At 44.7% G+C, this 24,316-nt stretch overlaps 2 protein-coding genes across 5 annotated transcripts in view; one reads left to right on the top strand and one right to left on the bottom strand.

Annotated features, from left to right (window-relative positions):
* The window catches only part of GSTCD (glutathione S-transferase C-terminal domain containing), a 197,938-nt gene extending 197,593 nt beyond the window's left edge, over positions 1-345 (bottom strand). Inside the window, exon 1 of one of the 2 annotated variants that reach the window (XM_069743705.1) lies at positions 270-345. The gene's annotated coding sequence lies outside the window, so the exon portion shown is untranslated. Of the gene's footprint in view, positions 1-73; positions 208-269 lie in introns of those variants that run through there. The other variant, XM_069743704.1, reaches the window with a different exon arrangement.
* On the top strand, positions 164-16,288 carry INTS12 (integrator complex subunit 12). Of its 3 annotated transcripts, none has more exons than XM_069743709.1 (7): positions 164-368; positions 3,824-3,989; positions 7,867-8,004; positions 8,119-8,306; positions 8,466-8,625; positions 12,291-12,446; positions 14,704-16,288. In XM_069743709.1, exons 2-7 carry the CDS (start codon positions 3,834-3,836, stop codon positions 15,268-15,270), a joined length of 1,365 nt encoding a protein of 454 aa, XP_069599810.1. In that variant the 5' UTR covers positions 164-368; positions 3,824-3,833; the 3' UTR covers positions 15,271-16,288. The 3 variants fall into 3 exon arrangements, with proteins under 3 accessions (XP_069599810.1, XP_069599808.1, XP_069599811.1); XM_069743707.1 differs by having other exon boundaries at positions 207-394; XM_069743710.1 differs by lacking the exon at positions 164-368 and adding an exon at positions 376-394 and having other exon boundaries at positions 3,824-4,442.
* Positions 16,289-24,316: the final 8,028 nt, after the last annotated feature.

Here is a 24,316-nt window from a genome sequence, read left to right as displayed (position 1 = left end):
ATATATATATATATATATATATATATACACACACACACACTGGCCCCCTATAGAGGAGAATGCTGTCATCTACCTGTCCTGGGAGCTGCAGCCTCCACTACAGCCTATGCAGATGGGGCTCCTGTATACACACACATGTGGAAGGACACTTCCGGCCCCGGCTGTGCAACCTTAGAACAAGTCCCCCTGCCTAGCGCAGTATTACTGGTCACCTCCGTGTAGCGCTCCCACAGCAGCCAATAATCCCGCATCCATCCCGCACAACCTACCGGAATTGTTCTCCCGAAGAGGCACGAGCGGAACGTTCAGCTCAGGTTCGCGGAGCAGGGGGAGGACGGACCGTGGCTTCATACACCCGGAAGTAGCCGGTGAGCTGCCGAGTACCGGGGGTCAGGTACTGACTGATTAGTGGCTAATGCTGGGCTGCGGGGCGGTATAGGTGGGTGCACAGCTGTCCTGCGGGGCGGTATAGGTGGGTGCACAGCTGTCCTGCGGGGCGGTATAGGTGGGTGCACCGCTGCTCTGTGTGGACTCCGGGCGGGCAGAGCGCTCTGCGGCTCTTCTGTCCCAGCTCCCTGTGTGATGGTGGAGCAGTACTGTTCTCACCTACGGATTCTGGGCTCCATCACTTACTGGTTGTAGTTAATGACTGACCAGTGTCACAGATTTTGTATTTGTGGATTTTCCCTAAGAATTATTCTCTATACATCTGTACTACAGTAATGGGGCTTACAGTAACCCATATACACAGGGTGGGGGCTCTGTCATGGCATGCCACAGCAAAGGGGAGCCACATGGGTGCCCACCAGGACTGGTGACTTATAGGAGAGCCTATATATATATATATATATATATATATATATATATATATATATATATACAGGTCCTTCTCAAAAAATTAGCATATAGTGTTAAATTTCATTATTTACCATAATGTAATGATTACAATTAAACTTTCATATATTATAGATTCATTATCCACCAACTGAAATTTGTCAGGTCTTTTATTGTTTTAATACTGATGATTTTGGCATACAACTCCTGATAACCCAAAAAACCTGTCTCAATAAATTAGCATATCAAGAAAAGGTTCTCTAAACGACCTATTACCCTAATCTTCTGAATCAACTAATTAACCCTAAACACATGCAAAAGATACCTGAGGCTTTTATAAACTCCCTGCCTGGTTCATTACTCAAAACCCCCATCATGGGTAAGACTAGCGACCTGACAGATGTCAAGAAGGCCATCATTGACACCCTCAAGCAAGAGGGTAAGACCCAGAAAGAAATTTCTCAACAAATAGGCTGTTCCCAGAGTGCTGTATCAAGGCACCTCAATGGTAAGTCTGTTGGAAGGAAACAATGTGGCAGAAAACGCTGTACAACGAGAAGAGGAGACCGGACCCTGAGGAAGATTGAGGAGAAGGACCGATTCCAGACCTTGGGGAACCTGAGGAAGCAGTGGACTGAGTCTGGTGTGGAAACATCCAGAGCCACCGTGCACAGGCGTGTGCAGGAAATGGGCTACAGGTGCCGCATTCCCCAGGTAAAGCCACTTTTGAGCTACAGAGAAGCAGCACTGGACTGTTGCTAAGTGGTCCCAAGTACTTTTTTCTGATGAAAGCAAATTTTGCATGTCATTCGGAAATCAAGGTGCCAGAGTCTGGAGGAAGACTGGGGAGAAGGAAATGCCAAAATGCCTGAAGTCCAGTGTCAAGTACCCACAGTCAGTGATGGTGTGGGGTGCCATGTCAGCTGCTGGTGTTGGTCCACTGTGTTTCATCAAGGGCAGGGTCAATGCAGCTAGCTATCAGGAGATTTTGGAGCACTTCATGCTTCCATCGGCTGAAATGCTTTATGGAGATGAAGATTTCATTTTTCAGCACGACCTGGCACCTGCTCACAGTGCCAAAACCACTGGTAAATGGTTTACTGACCATGGTATTACTGTGCTCAATTGGCCTGCCAACTCTCCTGACCTGAACCCCATAGAGAATCTGTGGGATATTGTGAAGAGAAAGTTGAGAGACGCAAGACCCAACACTCTGGATGAGCTTAAGGCCGCTATTGAAGCATCCTGGGCCTCCATAACATCTCAGCAGTGTCACAGGCTGATTGCCTCCATGCCACGCCGCATTGAAGCAGTCATTTCTGCCAAAGGATTCCCGACCAAGTATTGAGTGCATAACTGAACATTATTATTTGATGGTTTTTTTGTTTGTTATTAAAAAACACTTTTATTTGATTGGATGGGTGAAATATGCTAATTTATTGAGACAGGTTTTTTGGGTTATCAGGAGTTGTATGCCAAAATCATCAGTATTAAAACAATAAAAGACCTGACAAATTTCAGTTGGTGGATAATGAATCTATAATATATGAAAGTTTAATTGTAATCATTACATTATGGTAAATAATGAAATTTAACACTATATGCTAATTTTTTGAGAAGGACCTGTATATATATATATATATATATATATATATATATATATATATATATATATATATAGCTCATAGGAAACCGAGGCTGAGCGGTGGAGGGGCATGGCTTCTTGTTCTGTGCACGGGCTGAATTCTTCTGCAGATTTATTAGGGTCTGTGCCCATGATCAGGAGTTACTGCAGGTTGGACACTGTGGCATTCATGCAGTGTCAAACTTTCAGCGTCCAGCTGTTAGGCTATGTGCCCACGTTGCGGATTCGTGTGCGGATTTTTCTGCACTGTTTTTGAAGAATCCACAGGTAAACCGCACTGCGTTTTACCTGCGGATTCCACCTGCGATTTCACACCTGCAGATTTCTATTATGGAACAGGTGCAAAACGCTGCGGAATCAGCACAAAGAATTGACATGCTGCGGAAAGCAAACCACAGCGTTTCCGCGTGGTATTTTCCGCAGCATGGGCACTGCAGATTTGGTTTATCATAGGTTTACACGGTACTGTACACCGCATGGAAAACTGCTGCCAATCCCCTGCGGATCCACAGGCAAATCCGCAATGTGTGCACATAGCCTAACAGTATAGTGGAATGGGATTTCTAAAAAATCATGCAGCTGCGTCAACAAAAACTAAATCTCCAAGCAGTCACAAATACTCAGAGACCCCCCGAGCAACCAGTACAATCGCTCATCACTAGCAGATTCACCTGCGTTCAATAGCCGGCAGCGCTTTGGATGCAGCAAACATGCACTGCGTCCAAAGCTCTGCCAGTTGTGGATCATATGCACCCGGGGGTGTCAGATCTGCGGCACCACTCGCATTATCTGCAGGTTTTTTCCACACTGCACACACTAATATTAACATTATACTCACAATCTGACCCTTTTGTTTCTGCACAACCCCGATCCATCTGCCCTACTAGGACACATAGCTGACGTGGCATACTAGACCTTCCCTACAGCAGCCACCACAAATGCCTGGCTGGTCACGTCTTCCCGTGGCACAATAAGCCATTTGGCGATGAGACAACCTGGGACACTTGCTAGGACTACACTCTGTTTGGATCCTCAGATTCTGACCAAAACACCAGATAAAATAGTGAAGAGGTTTTGTCCTATTTTGTCCAGTTAGAAAATGGCCTTCATTAAATTGACTCTTTACTTCTATGTGTCAATATGGGGAAGCAGAGGACGAGGCTGTAAGTTTGTGTATCGTCCATGTCTTGTCTCTGATATCACTGCATCAGCAGAAATCACATAGAGGGAATTGTGGACTAAATGCCCCATGGTTGTGCCAGGGCTATACTTATCACTGGAATTATTATATTTCCATAAATATTGAATAGCATTGTGGCATGATGATTTTTCTTTTGTCTTTAGGGGTGTAAATATGGCGGCAGTGATGAACACAGAGTTGGATCCAGTTTTTGTGAAAGCACTTGGTTTCCTCCATTCTAAGAGCAAAGATTCTGCGGAGAGACTGAAGGCATTGTTGGATGAATCTCTGTGTAAAAGCATTGACATTGGGTATCGACCTCCGCTGAAGGTTTGACAGAAGCACACAAATAACTTCTTACAACAGGGGATTTTTACAATGGGCAAATACTGTATGCAATATCATCTGGCGTTTGTAAAGAAGGCAAACGGCATCTGTCAGCCGTACAGTCAGTAATGCCTTCTTGTATGTAAGTCCCCCCTAGTAGTTGGGTACATCGTGTGACCTTTGAAGAGAAACCTTCAATAATTATTTATATAGCGCCAACATATTCCAAAACACGTTACAATTACTCGGGGACATGTACAGACAATAAAGACAAAGCAAAGTAACACATAATTCATAAGTTTCAAAACCCACGTAAAATGTGGGGGCTAGGTATTAATCGGATTGTCTGGGTTAGTGCATTCCAGAAGACTGGCGCAGCATGAGAGAAGTCTTTCTTCGGCTTCTGGTGAGGGGCCTGGAATGAGTCTTCTGGTGTTACTACTTGGGAAATGTGTGGTGAGTGCTGCTGTGACTACTAGGAAATTGGGCTATGGGCACTGCTGAATATTTGCAAAGTGGGGGATGGGGAAGGGAGATTGTAAAATCCAGCACCCAAAAAAATCTTCAGTAGGTAAAATTCTAATTTATTTACGAGGTTACTCCATTAAAAATCCCATAGAAAGACATAGGGTATATATGAACATAGTCCGTTTCAGCCTAGCAACAGTAGAATAAGTACCCCCATTTTTATATGGCTTTTTTAATGGAGTAACCTCTTTAATAAATTTTAATTTTACGTACTGAAGATTTTTCTATTTGGTGGATTTTACAATCCCCCTTCTCCATCTCCCACTTTGCATGTGTTGCATATCAAGGCGTGCCGACGTGGAGGATTCCATGCACCGACTTCATGGTGATATTGCTGGCAGTGTAAGCTGGTAATCTTCCTTTTCTCACAAGTGCTGAATACTGTTAAAGTGAGCATGACACGAGTACTGTGAAAATGGGAGTATTTGCTGTGACTACTGGGGAGCACGGCTGGAGTATGTCCTCTCTCTGCTCAGGTACTATGTGTGGGCTGCTGCTGTGACTACTGGGGAGCAGGGTTGGAGTATGTCCTCTGCTCAGGTAGTATGTGTGGGCTTCTGCTGTGACTACTGGGGAGCACGGCTGGAGTATGTCCTCTGCTCAGGTAGTATGTGTGGGTTGCCACTGTGACTACTGGGGAGCAGGGCTGGAGTATGTCCTCTGCTCAGGTAGTATGTGTGGGCTGCTGCTGTGACTACTGGGGAGCACGGCTGGAGTATGTCCTCTGCTCAGGTAGTATGTGTGGGCTGCTGCTGTGACTACTGGGGAGCACGGCTGGAGTATGTCCTCTCTCTGCTCAGGTACTATGTGTGGGCTGCTGCTGTGACTACTGGGGAGCAGGGTTGGAGTATGTCCTCTGCTCAGGTAGTATGTGTAGGCTTCTGCTGTGACTACTGTGGAGCAGGGCTGGAGTATGTCCTCTGCTCAGGTAGTATGTGTGGGTTGCTGCTGTGACTACTGGGGAGCACGGCTGGAGTATGTCCTTTGCTCAGGTAGTATGTGTGGGTTGCCGCTGTGACTACTGGGGAGCAGGGCTGGAGTATGTCCTCTGCTCAGGTAGTATGTGTGGGTTGCCGCTGTGACTACTGGGGAGCAGGGCTGGAGTATGTCCTCTGCTCAGGTAGTATGTGTGGGTTGCCGCTGTGACTACTGGGGAGCAGGGCTGGAGTATGTCCTCTGCTCAGGTAGTATGTGTGGGTGACTACTGGGGAGCAGGGCTGGAGTATGTCCTCTGCTCAGGTGGTATGTGTGGGTTGCCGCTGTGACTACTGGGGAGCAGGGCTGGAGTATGTCCTCTGCTCAGGTAGTATGTGTGGGTTGCCGCTGTGACTACTGGGGAGCACGGCTGGAGTATGTCCTCTGCTCAGGTAGTATGTGTGGGTTGCCGCTGTGACTACTGGGGAGCACGGCTGGAGTATGTCCTCTGCTCAGGTAGTATGTATGGGTTGCCGCTGTGACTTCTGGGGAGCAGGGCTGGAGTATGTCCTCTGCTCAGGTAGTATGTGTGGGTTGCTGCTGTGACTACTGGGGAGCAGGGCTGGAGTATGTTCTCTGCTCAGGTAGTATGTGTGGGTTGCCGCTGTGACTACTGGGGAGCAGGGCTGGAGTATGTCCTCTGCTCAGGTAGTATGTGTGGGTTGCCGCTGTGACTACTGGGGAGCAGGGCTGGAGTATGTCCTCTGCTCAGGTGGTATGTGTGGGTTGCCGCTGTGACTACTGGGGAGCAGGGCTGGAGTATGTCCTCTGCTCAGGTGGTATGTGTGGGTTGCCGCTGTGACTACTGGGGAGCAGGGCTGGAGTATGTCCTCTGCTCAGGTAGTATGTGTGGGTTGCCGCTGTGACTACTGGGGAGCAGGGCTGGAGTATGTCCTCTGCTCAGGTAGTATGTGTGGGTTGCCGCTGTGACTACTGGGGAGCACGGCTGGAGTATGTCCTCTGCTCAGGTAGTATGTGTGGGTTGCCGCTGTGACTACTGGGGAGCAGGGCTGTAGTATGTCCTCTGCTCAGGTAGTATGTGTGGACTGCTGCTGTGGCTACCAGGGAAGTTAAGTGCTGGGTGCGGTGCATACCGGGGAAGTGCTTGCTGAGACTCCTTGGAGACTGTATGGGGTTGATACTGCTTGCAGCATGGTAGATGAGGACACATTTGTTCACTTTGTCTGTTTTTGGGGAATCCTATTCTGATTTTGTGAGGATGACATGTAAGACCAGGCTCATTGAATGTTTGACTGCATGGACGTAATTAAAAATAGGGGTGCTTACTGCTTGTTCCTAACAGTGTTAACCCCTTCATGACCCCAGCTTTGGTTGGTTTTGCGTTTTCGTTTTTCGCTCCCCTTCTTCCAAGAGCCGTAACTTTTTTTATGTTTCCGTCAATATGGCCATGTGAGGGCTTATTTTTTGTGGGATGAGTTGTACTTTTGAACGATACCCTTGATTTTAACGTGTCGTGTACTCAAAAACGGGAAAAAAATTCCAAGTGTGGTGAAATTGCAAATAAAAAATGCAGTCCCACACTTGTTTTTTGTTTGGCTTTTTTGCTAGGTTCACAAAATGCTAAAACTGACCTGCCATTATGATTCTCCAGGTCATTACGAGTTCATAGACATCAAACATGTTATCTAAGTGGTGAAAAAAAAATTCCAATGTTTACTAAAAAAAACGGTTTTTCTGCGGTTTTCACTGCGGTTTTACAACTGCGGTTTTCCATAGGGGTAGTTGTAAAACCGCTGCGGAATCCGCAGAAAGAAGTGACATGCTGCAGAATGTAAACCGCTGCGTTTCCACGCGTTTTATCCGCAGCATGTGCACAGCGTTTTTGGTTCCCATAGGTTTACATTGAACTGTAAACGCATGGGAAACTGCTGCGGATCCGCAGCTGCGGAAACACTTCGGATCCGCAGCAAAATCCGCATTGTGTGCACATACCCTTACAGCATTGCTATGAGTGTGGACCACAGGGTGGCACTGATAGCAATCCGGCATCAACAACCATAGAGGTCTCAAGGAGACCTCTGGTTGTTGTGCCGACGCGCCGATGACCCCCGATCACGTTTCAGTTTGACAGCGGCATTTAGTTAATAGGTGCGGGTGGATCGCGATTCCACCTGCTCCTATTGCAGGCACATGTCAGCTGTACAAACAGCTGACATGTTCCAGCTTTGATGCGGACTCACCGCCGGTGCCCACATCAAAGCGGGGGTTCTAGAAAGGGGTTAAGTAACTTTTCTACTTTTTTTTGCAAAAAGAATATAGAAGTTTGCTAAAAGTACCATACAGAATGATAGAGTTGTAGTTGTGAATCACAGATGACCCTTAACTAGACCAACATTGTCTTTTGTCTCTCTTGTAGGATGTGGAGCAGGCTAAAGTGATGCTGCCTAAGCCTAAGTCAGATGTGAAGAGTAGCAGCAGTTCTGCAAGCAGCATCCTGAAACCACTGCCAACAGAGAAGGTGAAGAAAGAGGCAGAGAAGAGGTCTTCAGAGAAGGTAGGTCCTCATGTATTCTTGCTCTTACAGCTCTGGTTACCTCTTTTTGAAGTGAGGTTATAATATGATGGCAGCGTTGTGGTACCATAGTTCACTTTGTGTGTATCATGATAGATGAAGGCAGATATGGGTGACCCTATTGATTTACCAAAGAAGCCCCGCTTGGAAAAACCAGAGGCGCGCTCCTCCCCAGTCACTGTGCCGAGCAGTAAGGACATACCAATGACTGATCTCTCCAACTTTGATGAAACCAATGCAGATGACTTTGCCATGGAGATGGGTTTAGCCTGCGTAGTCTGCCGGTAAGTGGTTATAATCTAATGTTTTGTAAAGCAAAGACATTGCTTCTGCCACCGCTCCTATTCACATGTTGTATTAAATTAAATACAATTTTGCAAGTTTTTAATAGCAATTCAATTTTTTTAGACTCTTTTTGACCCCATATGCTTCAATAATTCCAGACAGATGACCGTTTTCTCTGGTAATCAGCTGGTAGAATGTCAGGAATGCCATAATCTCTACCATCAAGATTGTCACAAACCTCAAGTCACAGATAAGGATGTGAATGATCCCCGTCTGGTCTGGTACTGTGCACGCTGTACTAGGCAGATGAAAAGAATGGTAAGGTCCTTGAATGTAGGAATATGATGCCAAAATGGTGATAATGGACTGTGAAACTGTCGGATTCTATCATATTAGCCAACTCTATGTGACTGCTGACTTCTGAATCCTTATAGTGTTTGCTGCGCACTTTCAGGGTTATCCAGTAATGCCGGCGAGAGCGATTAGTCATGTAACCATAGATCCAGCTACGTTTGAACTAGGAGTGCTCGGCCTCTATCAGTACAAGTGTATAATGACAGGCCATCTAATCGGCACATGATCACGTATGCAATTTACATATTTGCAGTCATATAGCTGACCGCGCTCACCGACAATACCGGAGAATCCTAACAGTGTGCGCATGCACCAAGGATTTACAAGTGTCTGATGACAGAATTTTATCTGAAGACTTGACAACCCCTTTGCCTTATTCAATCCTATGTGTATAACCCAGCCAGCACCATGGTACTGCTTGGATTGGGATCATAGGACAAATGGGAAGGGACCAAGGTACCTACCCAACTGCTTAACAGAAGGGGGAATACAAGGATGATGCTGTGTAGCAAAAGGGCCTGTGATAATGGAGATGTATGTTAGTTGGAGCATATACATACACTGTGTGCAGAATTATTAGGCAAGTTGTATTTTGATCACATGATACTTTTTATACATGTTGTCCTACTCCAATCTGTTCAGGCTTGAGAGCCAGCAACCAATTAAGTAAATCAGGTGATGTGCATCTCTGTAATGAGGAGGGGTGTTGTCTAATTACATCAAACCCCTATATAAGGTGTGCTTAATTATTAGGCAACTTCCATTCCTTTGGCAAAATGGGTCAGAAGAGAGATTTGACTTGCTCTGAAAAGTCCAAAATTGTGAGATGTCTTGCAGAAGGATGCAGCAGTCTTGAAATTGCCAAACTTTTGAAGTGTGATCACCGAACAATCAAGCGTTTCATGGCAAATAGCCAACAGGGTCACAAGAAGCATGTTGGGCAAAAAAGGCGCAAAATAACTGCCCATGAATTGAGGAAAATCAAGCGTAAAGCTGCCAAGATGCCATTTGCCACCAGTTTTGCCATATTGCAACGTTATTGGAGTAACAAAAAGCACAAGGTGTGCGATACTCAGGGAAATGGCCAAGGTAAGGAAGGCGAACGACCACCTTTGATCAAGAAACATAAGAAAAAACGTCAACACTGAAAGAAATATCTTAAGACTGACTTTTCAAAGGTTTTATGGACTGATGAAATGAGAGTGACTCCTGATGGGCCAGATGGATGGGCCAGAGGCTGGATCAGTAAAGGGCAGAAAGCTCCACTCCGACACCAGCAAGGTGGAGGTGGGGTACTAGTATGGGCTGGTATCATCAAAGATGAACTTGTGGGACCTTTTCGGGTTGAGGATGGAGTGAAGCTCAACTCCCAGACCTACTGCCAGTTTCTGGAAGACAACTTCTTCAAGCAGTAGTACAGGAAGAAGTCGGTATCATTCAAGAAAAACATGATTTTCATGCAGGACAATGCTCCATCACATACCTCCAACTCCTCCACAGTGTGGCTGGCCAGTAAAAGTCTCAAAGAAGAAAAAATAATGACATGGCCCCCTTGTTCACCTGATCTGAACCCCATAGAGAACCTGTGGTCCCTCATAAAATGTGAGATCTACAGGGAGGGAAAGCAGTCCACCTCTCGGAACAGTGTCTGGGAGGCTGTGGTGGCTGCTGCACGCAATGTTGATCGTAAACAGATCAAGAAACTGACAGAATCTATGGATGGAAGGCTGTTGAGTGTCATCATAAAGGAAGGTGGTTATACTGGTCACTAATATTTTGGGGGGTTTTGTTTTTGAATGTCAGAAAACAAACTTCCCCGGTACGTGACTAGAGATATAAGGGGTATGTATAACTCATACATAGCCCTGGCCAGTGGGCGTGGCCTCACTCCATACACTTGTATGGAGCTGAGGCCGCGTCCCATCTAGCGGTGGATGCCGCGTCGGAGAGCACTGCAGCTCCAGGAATCTTCCTATTTGCTCCTAGCAGGTTTGCCTACAACAACCACGCTGAACTAATTTTGATATATGATCGTGCAGCGATTATAATTCCCGTTACCGGCTTTTATTTAATAACCTCCTGTAACTGATGAAGGTCACAGTTGACCGAAACGTTTTCCTGTATTTACTACAATAAATTTTTTCCTGCTGCATCTTACCTAAAGTTGAGTGCTAGGTCTCTTACTATTAATCTATATGGATTGGGAACCTGTCCTTAGCACCCCTTCTCTAGTAATGCTCACGGTTAAATTTCCCGCGTCCCATCTAGTGACAGCCGGCCAGTCAATGCTTCCAACTAGAGGGCGTGGCCTCACTCCATTCAAGTGTATGGAGAGCGAGGCTGCTCCCACTGGCTGGAGGTATGTATAACTCATACATACCCTCCCGTCCTGGGTCTGGAATCGGCGAATCCCCGCCACACACAGTGCGAATGCTGGGGGGATTCATAAGTCATACCGGATAACCCCTTTCACTCCTCTATTAGAGATTGCTTTTCGTTCCAATCTTTTTTGTGCACTCCTGACTTAATTGCTTTTAATTTGAGGATGGGAACATCTTATTACATATGGCACACCTCTCATTTTTGGTGTAGAATCCTTGTCCCTGTGAAAGAAAAGGAAGAAGGCTCTCATAACAATATCCTACTCCCCAAAATGAGGCACCCACCCCAAGATTACTTACTGGGCCTGGGTTCACGCTGGGCTCAGCAGATGCAGAGCTAAGAGAAGATGCACCCTCCATGGGTATAATGGATCGGTCCTACCTGAGGGAGTCTTCTTGTCAGGGTACCTCATATAGAAGTGACTGTGACCCAGCGCAGTAGGCATCCCTTGGATGTGACTTCTCCCCTTCCTGAAGAATTTCCACTGATTCCAATCTGCAGGAGGCCTCTGTGAAGGCCATTGGTGTCCTCCTTCCTCCAATTAACAACTCCTTCCCTGAAGGGTGGAAAACACTGCGTTCCATGATGGAATGCATCCAGAAGTGACATCAATTGAAGGGGGCTGATGTCCTGCGTCCCTTCCTATGCACGCTCACTGCAAGGCGGCATGGAAGGTAAGAGGACAGAGGCTGGAGAGTTCCGGGTGGACCCCAGTCCACCTCCGGTCAGCATTACCTGGAGGCGCAGGAGAAGATGGGGACCTGATTGATTTTTTTAGCCACCCCACCTTCAACTAAAACCAGTAACATATAAATGAATAAACTACTAGTGTGGTATCACAGCAATTGTCATTTCATGTCTCTGGATCACTTTACCAAACATTGAATGCAGTAAAAACAAAACCCAAAAAACAATGGCCGAATTTTTATTCTTTTTTTACCGTTTTACACCACTAGGAATTTTTTTCTTCTTTTTCAGTAGATTCTATTGTAAAGTGAATGAAGATATTATATCAAACTGCGACTCCTCCCACAAAAAAAAAAAGCCCTCGTACTGCTTTGTCCACTGAAAAATAAAAAATGTGTGGCTCTTACAAGAAGGGCAGGAAAATTGAAATGACAAAAACAATAAATGGCTATTGACGGGAAGGGGCAGGCTCTTGTGCATATGTTATTGACTACATACTATTTAAGCTGTTCTGTGTTACTGATGATTTCTTTGTTTTTGTTTAATTATTCTTCTTGTAGGCACAGAAAAATCAGAAGCCATCTCAGAAGCCTTCCCCTTCAGCCGCTTCTGCTGCAATGCTGGTAGTAAAGGACACATCCATCATCAAACCTGAAATGAAGCCCAAAACAGATTCCGCAAACACATTCCTAGCTTTTAAAAGGACAGAAGTGAAGGTATTGCCTTATTTTACCTGTCCCAGAGCATGTAGGACGGTCTACCCCAGAGGGAATGGGCCACAGCCCTGCGGCCCCTTGAAGATTCTATCCTGCACAGTCTCGTGCTTAAGATTAGCCCAGGTCCTGGCAGATAAACAGAGTATACTCCTACCTAATCCTTGGTATAATTAATGTAATGGCATATTCTTGCAATATGTCTTCACTTTCTGTAATGGGATATTTCTTTAAGGGTAGGTGCAAAAGATCAGGAATTGGCAGCGCTTTGGACACAGCACATGTCTGCTCCATCCAAAGCACTGCTGACTATTGAACGCAGGTGCATCCGCATGTGTTCACTGAACCGTGCAGAATCCAATACATTGTACGGGTGACATTTATCTTGTGTAGAGTTGCGGCTCCGCAATATAAATCAACATGCTGCAGTCTGTAGAGATACACCGCATGTCCGTTTCCGCGGGTGAGCCATGGGCATCTCTGGACGCCAAGTGGGCATAGGATTTCTTGAAATCCCATGCACTATGTTGTAACATTTGGACGCAGCAGAAGTACGCAGCATCCAACCCGCAGAGTTTACTGATCATGTGCACATACCCTAAAATGTCAGCAATGCTTCCCTGAATCACATAAAGATGAGCACTTGCTGATTCCTTGCATTTCAGCCACAATCCACCTTGAGCATTGAGTACTACACTAGGTTTTTTTTTTAACCTGCCCTGATTCTCATGTTTGTATGGTTAATTAGATTTGCTTATGGAAAAAATCCTTTTATCATATTAAAATGTGTACATCGTGAGACAGGTGTGTATCAAAGGGGTTTTTCATCTTCTATCAGGAACATCACCCTTGCTGGACGGTGGTGCACATGCTGCAGATCTTTAACAGGCATCGTAGATCAGTTTATGCAGTATGTAAAAAGAAAAAAAAACAAAGGGCATGAGATTTCTATCAATCCAATCCACTTTGCTTGAACTGTGACACTCTGTGTTTTCTGTGCAGCGAAAATACTCAGCATCAAACACTCACCATGGGAGTATAACCTAAATCAGACATAAGTGTGGTGTCTTCAGTTCGCCCAATACACAGTCGGCAAAGATTGCTTTCAGGTTCCTGCAGCTGACCAGTCCACTTCTGCAAAATCCGTACTGGGGAACTAAATTAAGTACACACTTTTATTACCAGTTTAGCTATTTCCATGCACCAATTTGAACTTTTGTCTCATGATAGGAGCACTTTGAAATGGTTTGGTTATTCTCATTGTGCACTTTTATTAATCGCTTAAAGAGAATATATCAGAAGGATTTTGCTATAGAAGCTGAAGACAGCATGATCTAGAGGTTAAACACAGATTTCAGCGATGCCTCTCTTATCTGCGTCCATTGGGTTTGTTTGATTTGCAAAGATTGTTTTATTACCAGGAGCTTATCATTGCTGCACACTGCAGTGAATGCATGCTAGTCTGACACGCCCCCTCCTGTGATAGGCAGCTCACTGCCTATTGATATTGTATGTACAGAGCCTGGTGTGGGCGGAGTCCGTTTCCACAGCACTGCTTGATGCTATATCTAAAAGCTCTGATTGTGCCACAATGGCTGCCACCAGTATACTAAGTGATATATTGTTGGATATAGGGTCTCCTTGCCTACATCGGGCTGCTCTCAGATGAGGTAGCAAAAACCTACAGACAGATTCCCTTTAATAAAGACGCAGCTTCTATTTGCTCCTGTACTGCAGTATTTTTAGTCCTAGCTCCATTTCTAAGAAGATTAGTGCAGGCTGCCATCATCTGCATTGTATGTTTCCATGATGCAGCTGAAGGTGTGGCCCGTTTACAGCCCACATCTTCTTTTCAGCTGCTGATAATCTGGTTCCATACAGAAGTTGCATGAGGATCAGTGCCATCTGGCAGGCAATATTTAGTTTAGACAAGATAACAATGGAGAAAGGTAGACGTTGTGTGCTGAGTAAACCATTTTATTTTCTTTGTCAATATTTTTCTGCGTCACCCACAGCACGGCCTTATCTAAATCATAGATGGACACATATGTTCATTGCTAAGAGGATATGAGCAGATTTGGATGTATGAATGTGTATCTGGATATATAAATACAGGACTCCTCTCTATTTTGTTTGCTAGATTTTACTTTGTTCCTCTGGAGACTGATTACGAGGTTTATGTATTTTATGTGGGTATATTGCTATTTGCTGCAATCTCAGTAATTATAATCCACCATTTAATTTCTACTTTACATCACAGGCATCAGCGGCAGCCTCTGGGAATTCCTCTAATTCTGGAACATCGTCCTCTGCTGCAAGTGGTCTTACAGGGTGGGCAGTATTTGTCGCAAAAAATGCTTCGGCTGCAGTTGCGTCCTCCAAACTAGGCAACGCAGTACAGGCTGCTGGTGGAAAACCTCCGAGCCTGTCTGCAGGTCAAAAGCCCATGGGATCAAGTAGCTTGACAGCCATAAAGACAGGATCTACCTCTAAGCCAGGATCTGGGGGCAGCAGTACAAATTCTGTTCCATTAAAACCATTGCCACCTCTAATACTGGGAAAAACAGGCCTCAGCCGTACTATGAGCAGCGAGAACGTCAGCAAAACAGGCCTGTCAAGTCCAAGCGTAAGTTCTGGGAGTAGCATGAGCAGTCAGATGAGCAGCGGTAATGGAGGAGGCAGCTCTGCAGGAAGCTCCAGTAGTAAAGCTCCTGCAGATCAACAGTCTGGAGCCAAAGGTCCGACGTCTCAAGAATCTCAGTTAAACGCCATGAAGAGACTTCAAATGGTGAAAAAGAAAGCTGCTCAGAAAAAAATGAAAAAATAAACATTTAGGAAAAAGACTAAATTCAACAAGTATTGTTGGGATGAGATGTACTAGTTTGACCTGCAGAACTTGAATATAGTAAAGTGACAATTTTAGAAATGTAATTACTTGGCGTTCACTTTGTATTTGGAGTAGTGGACTTAATAAGTAATGGAAAGATTATCTGTGGTATTACCCAAATTTATTATGTGAATTTCATTGTATCATTTACGGGTCTTCATAGTTCTTCCCCAAAAATGCCATTTGTCTCAGTAAATGTAAAAACAACAAACTCACCTTTCTAAAAGGTTATTGGAAACGATTGTCTATCTGTCCTACTCTGACCTATCCACAAGCTGTCAACTGTGCTGTGGATCGTTGATAACGAGTAATGTTGGAAATACGCTTTTAAATTTGGCTTTGACGTCGCCTGTGTTTTTTCTCCTCCAAAAATTCTCAAAACAGGAACGTCTCCTAAAGCAGTTTCCATTTGAAAACTTGTTTTTTGATCACCTTACAAAAACTGTGTGCACATACCCTTAAAGTCTGTGCTGTCAGGATTCCACCAATGACGGCAATGAGACCAGATAGTCACATGACTGTAAATTTGCGAGATGTATACTTCCGGCCACTATCCAACTACGTGTTCAGCCTTGCTCAATTCACTTGTATTGAGCAAGTCCACAAACGTCTAGTCGGACTGTGTCCGAAAGAATCCATATTGCATGTTTGCAGTCACATGACCGCCCAATCCTGAAACCGAAGAATCCTGACGGCGTGTGCTATACACACTGATGATTCACAGTGACTGCAGACTTTTGTGCCAAGCTTGGACAACCTCTTTCAATGGCATGTACTTTCCTATTCATTCATATTCTGTATTTGATCTAGTATATATTGTTGATTAAAGGAGACCTGCCGAAAGAATATTTCTAAAAGACCGTTTAGTTAATGTGATACCGTTTTTTTTTTAAAGGCTATGGTCAATTTAGGCATCTTTTTTAAATTGTCTTGATAAATTTCCTCCCCTTTTAATGATGTAGAGTGTGTGTCATTTTTTTCACATAGTTGACTGTTCTGCTGAATCTAAATAGATCTAACATCCTGGAAACAGTAGGTTGTGTATGGTACACCAGAAAGCGGAGAGGGAGTCTTGTCGATAGGCCGGGGTCACACGTGCGAGAAACTCGCACTGGTCTCGCATCTCAATATGCGGCACTGCCACCGGCACTCAGGACCGGAGTGTGCGGCTGCATAGAAATACATGCAGCCGCACAGTCCGGTCTCAAGTGCCGGCAGCAGAGAGATGCGAGACTCGTTCTAGTTTCTAGCACGTGACCCCGACCATAGGGCAGATCACACAGAGGATGTAACGGAGCATTGCACATGCGGCAGTGGTGGAGTAAATTGCAAAAGCTGGGTTATTAGAGAGGAGAACACTCATGGCAGGGAGAGAGGTTGGTCCAATCGCTTACTCTCTTCCTGTGTTTGTCGGCTCATTATATTGATTATAGATACTTTTTCTACGTCAAAGATCAGTAGTTTTTAAACACTTTTATTTAGCAAATGATTGAAATCAAAGCATAAGACTGCACTTCTGTGTGTATGTGGGGGACAGCAATAGATTTTGGTTAGATGACTTCAAAGTCTACAACATGACAACCAGACAACTGACAGAAATCTGAACAGAAAATTCCATCAAAATCTCACATTTTGAGCATATAATCATTAGATCTCCTTTATAAAGAAACATATTTTGTTTTACTCTACTTAAATATACTCTAAACAGCTCATTTGTAACTTACAGCTGATAGGACTTAAATTGCTATGTAAAGAGGACCTCTCTCATAGTAATCACCACTAAAAATAAAAATTCTGGGGTGCCTTTTCTTTAAATGCTGCTGGGTGCTACCATTCCATCTGGGCCTGCACCTACACAGTTTGATACTGCCTAATCAGGTCGTCAATTTGTTCATACATTTCCAGGAGGAATGATTAAGGAAAGACACTAGGTAAAGCTCTAAAGAAAAAAAGTTCAAGAACTTTTATTGAATTGGAAATAAAAAATATGTAATCAAAGAAACAGAGCATAGAATCCTCTTTAAATAACATTTTACATATTGATATACAATATTATGTTTCGCTTCAATTTATTTTCAGCAGGACAATGACCCCAAACATTCAGCCAATGTTAGGAAAAATAATCAGTGTTAAGATCACGGATACCTGGCATTAATGATATGACCTCCACAAAGCCCTGATCTCACCATCATTGAGTCTGTCTGGCATTACATGAAGAGACAGCAGATTTTTGGTTCTCCAAGGGTAAGTTCACACAGGGCGTTTTTGGTGCTTTTTTCATGCTCATTTTCAGCTGCTTTTTACAGTACCAGCAAAGCCTATGAGATTTCAGAAATCTCGTGCACACGCATTTGGTTTTTGTGCTTTGCTGCGTTTTTTGGACATAGAGCATGTCACTTCTTTCAGCGTTTTCCACCCATTGACTTGAATGAGTGTTGAAAAATGCAGGTATCGTTATTTGCTGCGTTTTTGCTGCTGAAAATTCAAGGAAATCAGCATGGACAAGGAGAGAAAAAAAACGCACCAAATATGCAACAAAAAACGCACCTACTGTAAACCTGCGTTTTTGACGCAGCTTCTTTCCTGCCAAGAAGATCAGGTTTTGCGGCAGAAAAAAAAAACCCAGTGTGAACTTAGCCGAAGTTTTTTTTTTTTTTTTTTTCCCCAAATTCAAGTTTTTATATTTGTATTTAGAAAGTACAAGAAAATGCAATACAAATAGTACAGGTGGTAAAATATAACTATAAATCTATGCATAACTACAGTACATTGGGAGTATAGAGAAGATTTTCCATCAATATCCCGATCAAGCATATGTTTTTCCATATGAAAGATGGAGGGAGCAGACCACCAATCAATAGCGTGTGATTATGAACATTGCTGTGACGACATCCCAGATAATCTTAGTTGGGGACTAGATGGTGAGCGTCAGAGTTTTGGAAATCCATCCAATCCCTCAAAATCACACATTATCAACATCAGCTGGTGAGAGGGCAATCAGATGTTCCATCTAATTATGGAGAGAGATCTCCGCAAACCATTCCCCCACAGTGGGTGGAGTAGTGTTTTCCAATGCCGCGGAATGACATTCTTAGCCGCCTGTATTAGGTAGCCTATTGGCGACCTTTTATACATGCGTTTACTTATTGGTGACATTGATATGAGGAGGGCTTCTGGCGTATTGGGGATGGTCAGACCACTTATTTTTTCAATCAAGAGAACTACCTTTGCCCAAAATGTATTTATTATAGTGCACACCCACCATATGTGTGACATTGTCCCCTCCTCACACCTCTGAGTACCATGTATGGAGGACCGCCAGTACCTGATACCATCTAGAGATAATTTTGAAGGAGGTTTTATGAGCTTCGGACCCTGTTCAGGTTTGTATTAGGAAGAAACACTTTATTATTATTATACATAGCGCCATTTATTCCATGGCACTTTACATGTGAAAAGGGCCAAATATAGACAAGCACAATAAACATGAGCAATATAGGGCACACACAAGTACAGAAGGAAAGAGGACCCTGCCCACGAGGGCTCACAGTCTACAAGGGATGGGTGAGGATTCACTAGGAGAGGGTAGAGCTGGTCGTGCAGCGGTTCAGCAGACTAAGAATCACTGCAGATTGTAGGCTTGTCGGACGAGGTGGGTCTTCAGGTTCTTTTTGAAGGTTTCCTTGGTAGCGAAGAGTCTGATGCGTTTGGGTAGAGAGATCCAGAGTATCGGGGAAGCACAGGAGAAGTTTTGTATGCGGTTGTGGGAAGAAGAGATAAGAGGGGAGTAGAGAAGGAGATCTTGAGACGATCGAAGGTTGCGTGTGGGTAAGTACTGGGAGAACATGTCACAGATGTATGGAGGAGACAGGTTGTGGATGCAAAGCATGTCATAGTAAAGGTTTTGAACTGGAGCCTCTGGACAATAAGAAGCCAGTGAAGGGCTTGGCAGAGAGGAGAGGCTGGGGAATAACGGAGAAAAAGGTGGATTAGTCGGGCAGCAGAGTGTAGGATGGTTTGGAGTGGTGCTAGAGGGGAGGCCAGAGAGTAAGAGGTTGCAGTAGTCGAGGCGGAAGATAAGTGCGTGCACTAGCTTTTTCGTGGTTTCATGGTCAAGGAATGCACGGATCCAGGAAATATTTTTGAGTTTGAGTTGGCAGAAGGAGGCAAGGGCTTGGATATGAGGCTTGAAAGAGAGGGCAGAGTCAAGGATCACCTCGAGGCACTGAGCATGCGGACTGGGGAAGGTGAGCAGACATTGATGGATAGATTTGGTGGAGGGGTAGAGTGAGAAGGGGGAAAGATGATAAATTCTGTTTTGTCCATGTTCAGCTTTAGAAAGCGAGCAGAAAAGAAAGTTGAAATAGCAGACAGACATTGTGGGATTTTGGTGAGTAAGGAGGTGAGGTCGGGTCCAGATAGGGAGATCTGCGTGTCATTGGCGAAGAGATGATACTGCAAACCGTGGGATTCTATGAGCTGTCATAGGCCAAAGGTATAGATGGCGAAGAGCAGGTGCCCTAGGACTGAGCCTTGGGGAACACTGACAGACGGGGCGAGGTGAAGAGGTGGTGTGCAAGAGGGAGACACTGAATGTTCGGTCTGTTAGATATGATGAGATCCAGGATAGGGCCAAGTCTCTGATGCCAAGAGATGAGAGAATCTGTAGCAGGAGGGAATGGTCGACAGTGTCAAAGGCAGAAGACAGGTCCAGAAGAAGGAGGACAGAGTAGTGTCACTTGCTCTTGGCGGTTAGTAGTTTATTGGTGACAGTATAGATAAAATGTGGAGGGCACCATGAAGACCCAAATACAAACAACGGGATCAATCCCACAGCATACAAAGACAATATTGAATGCACAGAGAAAAGAATACGCTGAAAGGGAGATCACCATGTTATATTAACAAAGTAACTTTTATTAGAAAAGTGCACACAGACAATAGCTAAAAACATTTAAAAAACACATAAGTGAAAACAATACTCTTTTAGATGTTAGCGCCCCCCTATTGCTCACTCCCCGGTCTAACACACAATGTAGCCAGCACTGGTAATACAAATAATGCCCAACCAATATATGTATGAGCAGTATGCTGAGCTCCTATCCAAAAAGAGTATAGATTGATCAGTTAAATCTCAAAGAACCACCATGTTGTACATAGACACATCCCAGCCTGAAACCATAATGTGAGGCCTGGCTAGTCAGATGGCAAAAATATATGCTGCTTGGACCGTCGCTGTAACCATATGCATGCATAAACCAGGTGGTATGGACAACTCACACAACTGAGAGCGATAAGTAGATAGTCATCACAGAACACGACCAGTTCCAAATCAGATGAATTAGGAAAAAAGGGGAATGGGAAAATACATTACAAGAGATGATGGAGAACTGCAGGCAGCCAGGTGATCCTATGTAGTATGACGGGAGCCGAGGTGAAGACCAGGAGAGAGAAAGGGGGGGGGCCGAGGCCCAACGCGTGTCGCCACACAGATGTAGCTTTGTCAGGGGCAGAGAAAGTATGTCTGAGGCACAACTCAAATGTGTATATATACACAAGAATACATACCGGACTCAGAAGGATTCGTATCAGCTGTGAGAGCACCGGAGTGTCCGGAAGTCTTAGGTCATTGGTGACTTTAGTTAGGGCAGTTTCAGTTAAGTGATGCAGTCGGAAGCCAGATTGTAACCGGTCAAAGAGGGAGCAGAAGGAGAGGTAGGAGGACAGTTCAAGATGGACAAGCTGTACCAGTAGTTTTGAGGCATAAGGGAGAAGAGATATTGGACGATAGCCAGACACAGGATGGGTCGAGGGAGGGTTTTTTGAGGATGGGTGTGATCTTGGCATGCTTGAAGGATGAGGGGAAGACACCAGTTGTGAGTGAGAGGTTGAAGAGGTGTGATAGGCTTGGGATGATGACTGTGGCGAGGTTAGGGATGAGGTGGGACAGGAGCTGGTCAAGCGTGCAAGTGGTGAGATGTGATCTTGACAGGAGGGTGGAGAGCTAATCTGTCATGGTGGAGAAGTTGGTTTTGGAGAAACAGTGTTGAGCAGCTAAGAGGGGCATTGGGGGCTGCAGGCCAAAGCTTTCTCTGATTGTATCAATCTTCTGCTTAAAGAAAGTCTCCAGCAGAAATCAGAGGAGGGGGGAGGTGTTGGGGGATGGAGTAGAGAATTGAAAGTGTTGAAGAGCTGTTTAGGGTTGTGAGACAGGGAGAATATGAGAGGTGGGAAGTTTGTTTTGTGGCAGTGAGTGTGGACTTGAAGCTGGCGAGAAACTGCTTGTATGCGATGAAGTGCTCGGTAGAGCGGGATCGCTTCCATCTTCGCTCGGCGACCCTGGACGCCCGTCTCAGTTCTTTGGTCAGGCTGGTCAGACAGGGCTGCCTGTTGAGTGTACGAGTTTTGCTATGCATGAGGGGGGCAGCCGAATTGAGTGTTGCTGTTATTCTGGTGTTATAAAAAGTGGCCGCAGCATCTGTGTTATGAAGGGAAGCTATGTGTGTAAGAGGGAGAAGGAACTCAGAGTGATTGTAAATCGAGGTGTTTGAGATTTCTGCAAGGGTGGGTGAGTTTGTGGAGTCGGGGTTGCGCACTAGAAGAGGAGAGGGAAGAGAATGTTAGTAGGTTGTGGTCGGACAGGGGGAGGGGTGAGTTAGTGAGGTTAGTAAGGGAACAGAGGTGGGTGAAGATAAGGTCCAGCCAGTGGCCATCTTTGTGAGTGGCCGAGGAGGATCATTGAGCAAGGCCAAAGGAGGCAGTGAGCGATAGACGTTTAGAGGCAGCTGGGGTGGAAGCATCAATGGGGATGTTGAAGTCACAAAAAAAAAAAAAAAACAGGAGATGCTTACCTGTCTAACTGTGCCTCAATACAAATGCACTAACAGGGTGCAGCGGACCCAAATAAAATGGCAACTGCACCGGTACTATAATACCAAATGAGACAGCCAGCTTTCAATCAGGGATTGGCCGTGTGGCACACCAGTGCAAAAAAATATAATCTGTATGTGGCAATGTTCACACAGGAATGCAGAGCATCTTGTTCTCAGCCTATTAATGATGCCCTATGGCGGGCTGCCCAGTGCTAACTATAATGCATCCCGTGTGAACAGAGGCCACAGTTTACAGAACCATTTGGGTCCAACTGCACCCCGAAAAAAATACATAAAGTGCACAAAAACATATCAATATATGTAAGGTATTGGTTGATATTCTGGCCATAATACGTAAGCTGGCAACCCGCGTCAAGGGTACTTACACTTCCAGTCCTACTCTAGCATAAAAACCACAAAAAGAGGAAAAAATTCAAGAAAAACCAAAAACAGGCAGAGATGCTTACCTGTCTAACTGGGCCTCACCCTGTTAGTGCATTTGAGGCCCAGTTAGACAGGTAAGCATCTCTGCCTGTTTTTGTTTTTTCTTGGATGTTGAAGTCACCCATGATGATAGTGGGGATGTCAGCAGAGAGGAAGTGAAGTAGCCAGGGGGTGAAGTGGTCGAGAAAGGTGGAGATGGCTAGTTCTGGGGGGTGATAGATGACCGCCAGCTGGAGCTTAGAGGGGGAGTAGATGCGGACAGAGTGCACCTCAAACGAGGGAAGAGTAGTGGAGGCTGGTAGCGGAATTGGGGTAAAAGAGCAGGTATCCGACAGGAGCAAGCCAACCCCTCCACCACGTTTGTTGCTGGGGCGAGGGGTGTGAGAGAGGTGGAATCCGCCATAGGAAGGTGCAGCTGGAGAGGCTGAGTCAGAGGGGGTGAGCCAGGTTTCAGTGATGCCAAGGAAGGAGAGTTTGTTGATAATAAAGAGGTCATGGATAAACGGCAGTCATCCTATTGTTAGTCAAAGAAGTACTTCACCAGTTCCCTTTCCCATGCATCGCAAAATGCAGGCCTACTGTCAGATATCTGGGCAATGAGGAGTTTATAAAGTAGAGAGATGGAGTGTGTAGGGGGTGATAATGATGGGCACAGTTTTTCAAACTTTGTGAGATCTCTATGAAGATGTGCGTGCCTCTTCATAGTTGAATAGAAGTGATGTAACTGACTATATTCAAAATGAACCTTCTGGGAAGAAGCTCTTCCCTGTAGCAAGTCAATGAGAGGGAGCAGCAAAGTATTGGAGATGACATGAGAAAAGAATATCGGATGGGATTTGTTTGACTGAAATCGGGAGTAAAGGGCCCTAGGTGTCGATTAAGGATAAGCTTTTTTTTATGGGATCTCAAAGCCAGAAGAGTGGCGTAGGTACTACATTATTATTATTATTAATTATTATTATATGTTTTTAGGGGGCCATTTATTCCATGGCGCTTTACATGTGAGAAGGGGGCAAATCTAGACAAATACCATAAACCTGAGTAAAAAACAAGGCACTAAAAGGTACAGAAGGAGGAAGGACCCTGCCCGCGAGGGCTCACAGTCTACTATATGACCTAAAGCCAGGAGAGGGAACAGTTAAATGAGCGCACCATGGGAGAGTGGTAATCTCTAAGATGCTTTGAACAACCTCCCTGCTGAACTCCTTCAAAACCTTTGTGTAAGTGTATCTTGAAGAATTAATACTGATTTGAGGCAAAAAGGGGGAGGTGGAGGTCATATCAAATAGGATTGATTTAGATTTATCTTTTCGTCTGTTACGTGATAAAAAAAAAGTAAACTATTCATTTTTTTTTAACCATAGATTGTATTTACTACACATTGTGCTTGTATGCATACAGTGGGTACGGAAAGTATTCGGACCCCTTTAAATTTTTCACTCTGTTTTATTGCAGCCATTTGGTCAATTCAAAAAAGTTCATTTTTTTCTCATTTATGCACATTCTGCACCTCATCTTGACTGAACAAAAACAGAAATGTAGTAATTTTTGCAAATTTAAATAAAAAAGAAAAACTGAAATATCACATGGTCATAAGTATTCAGACCCTTTGCTCAGACACTCATATTTAAGTTACATGGTGTCCATTTCATTGTGATCCTCCTTGAGGT

This window comes from Ranitomeya imitator, chromosome 1 (assembly GCF_032444005.1).
Source record: "Ranitomeya imitator isolate aRanImi1 chromosome 1, aRanImi1.pri, whole genome shotgun sequence".
NCBI lineage: Eukaryota > Metazoa > Chordata > Amphibia > Anura > Dendrobatidae > Ranitomeya > Ranitomeya imitator.
The sequence above is the reverse complement of the archived record's forward strand: the minus strand, read 5'-3'. Positions and strand labels throughout refer to the sequence as shown.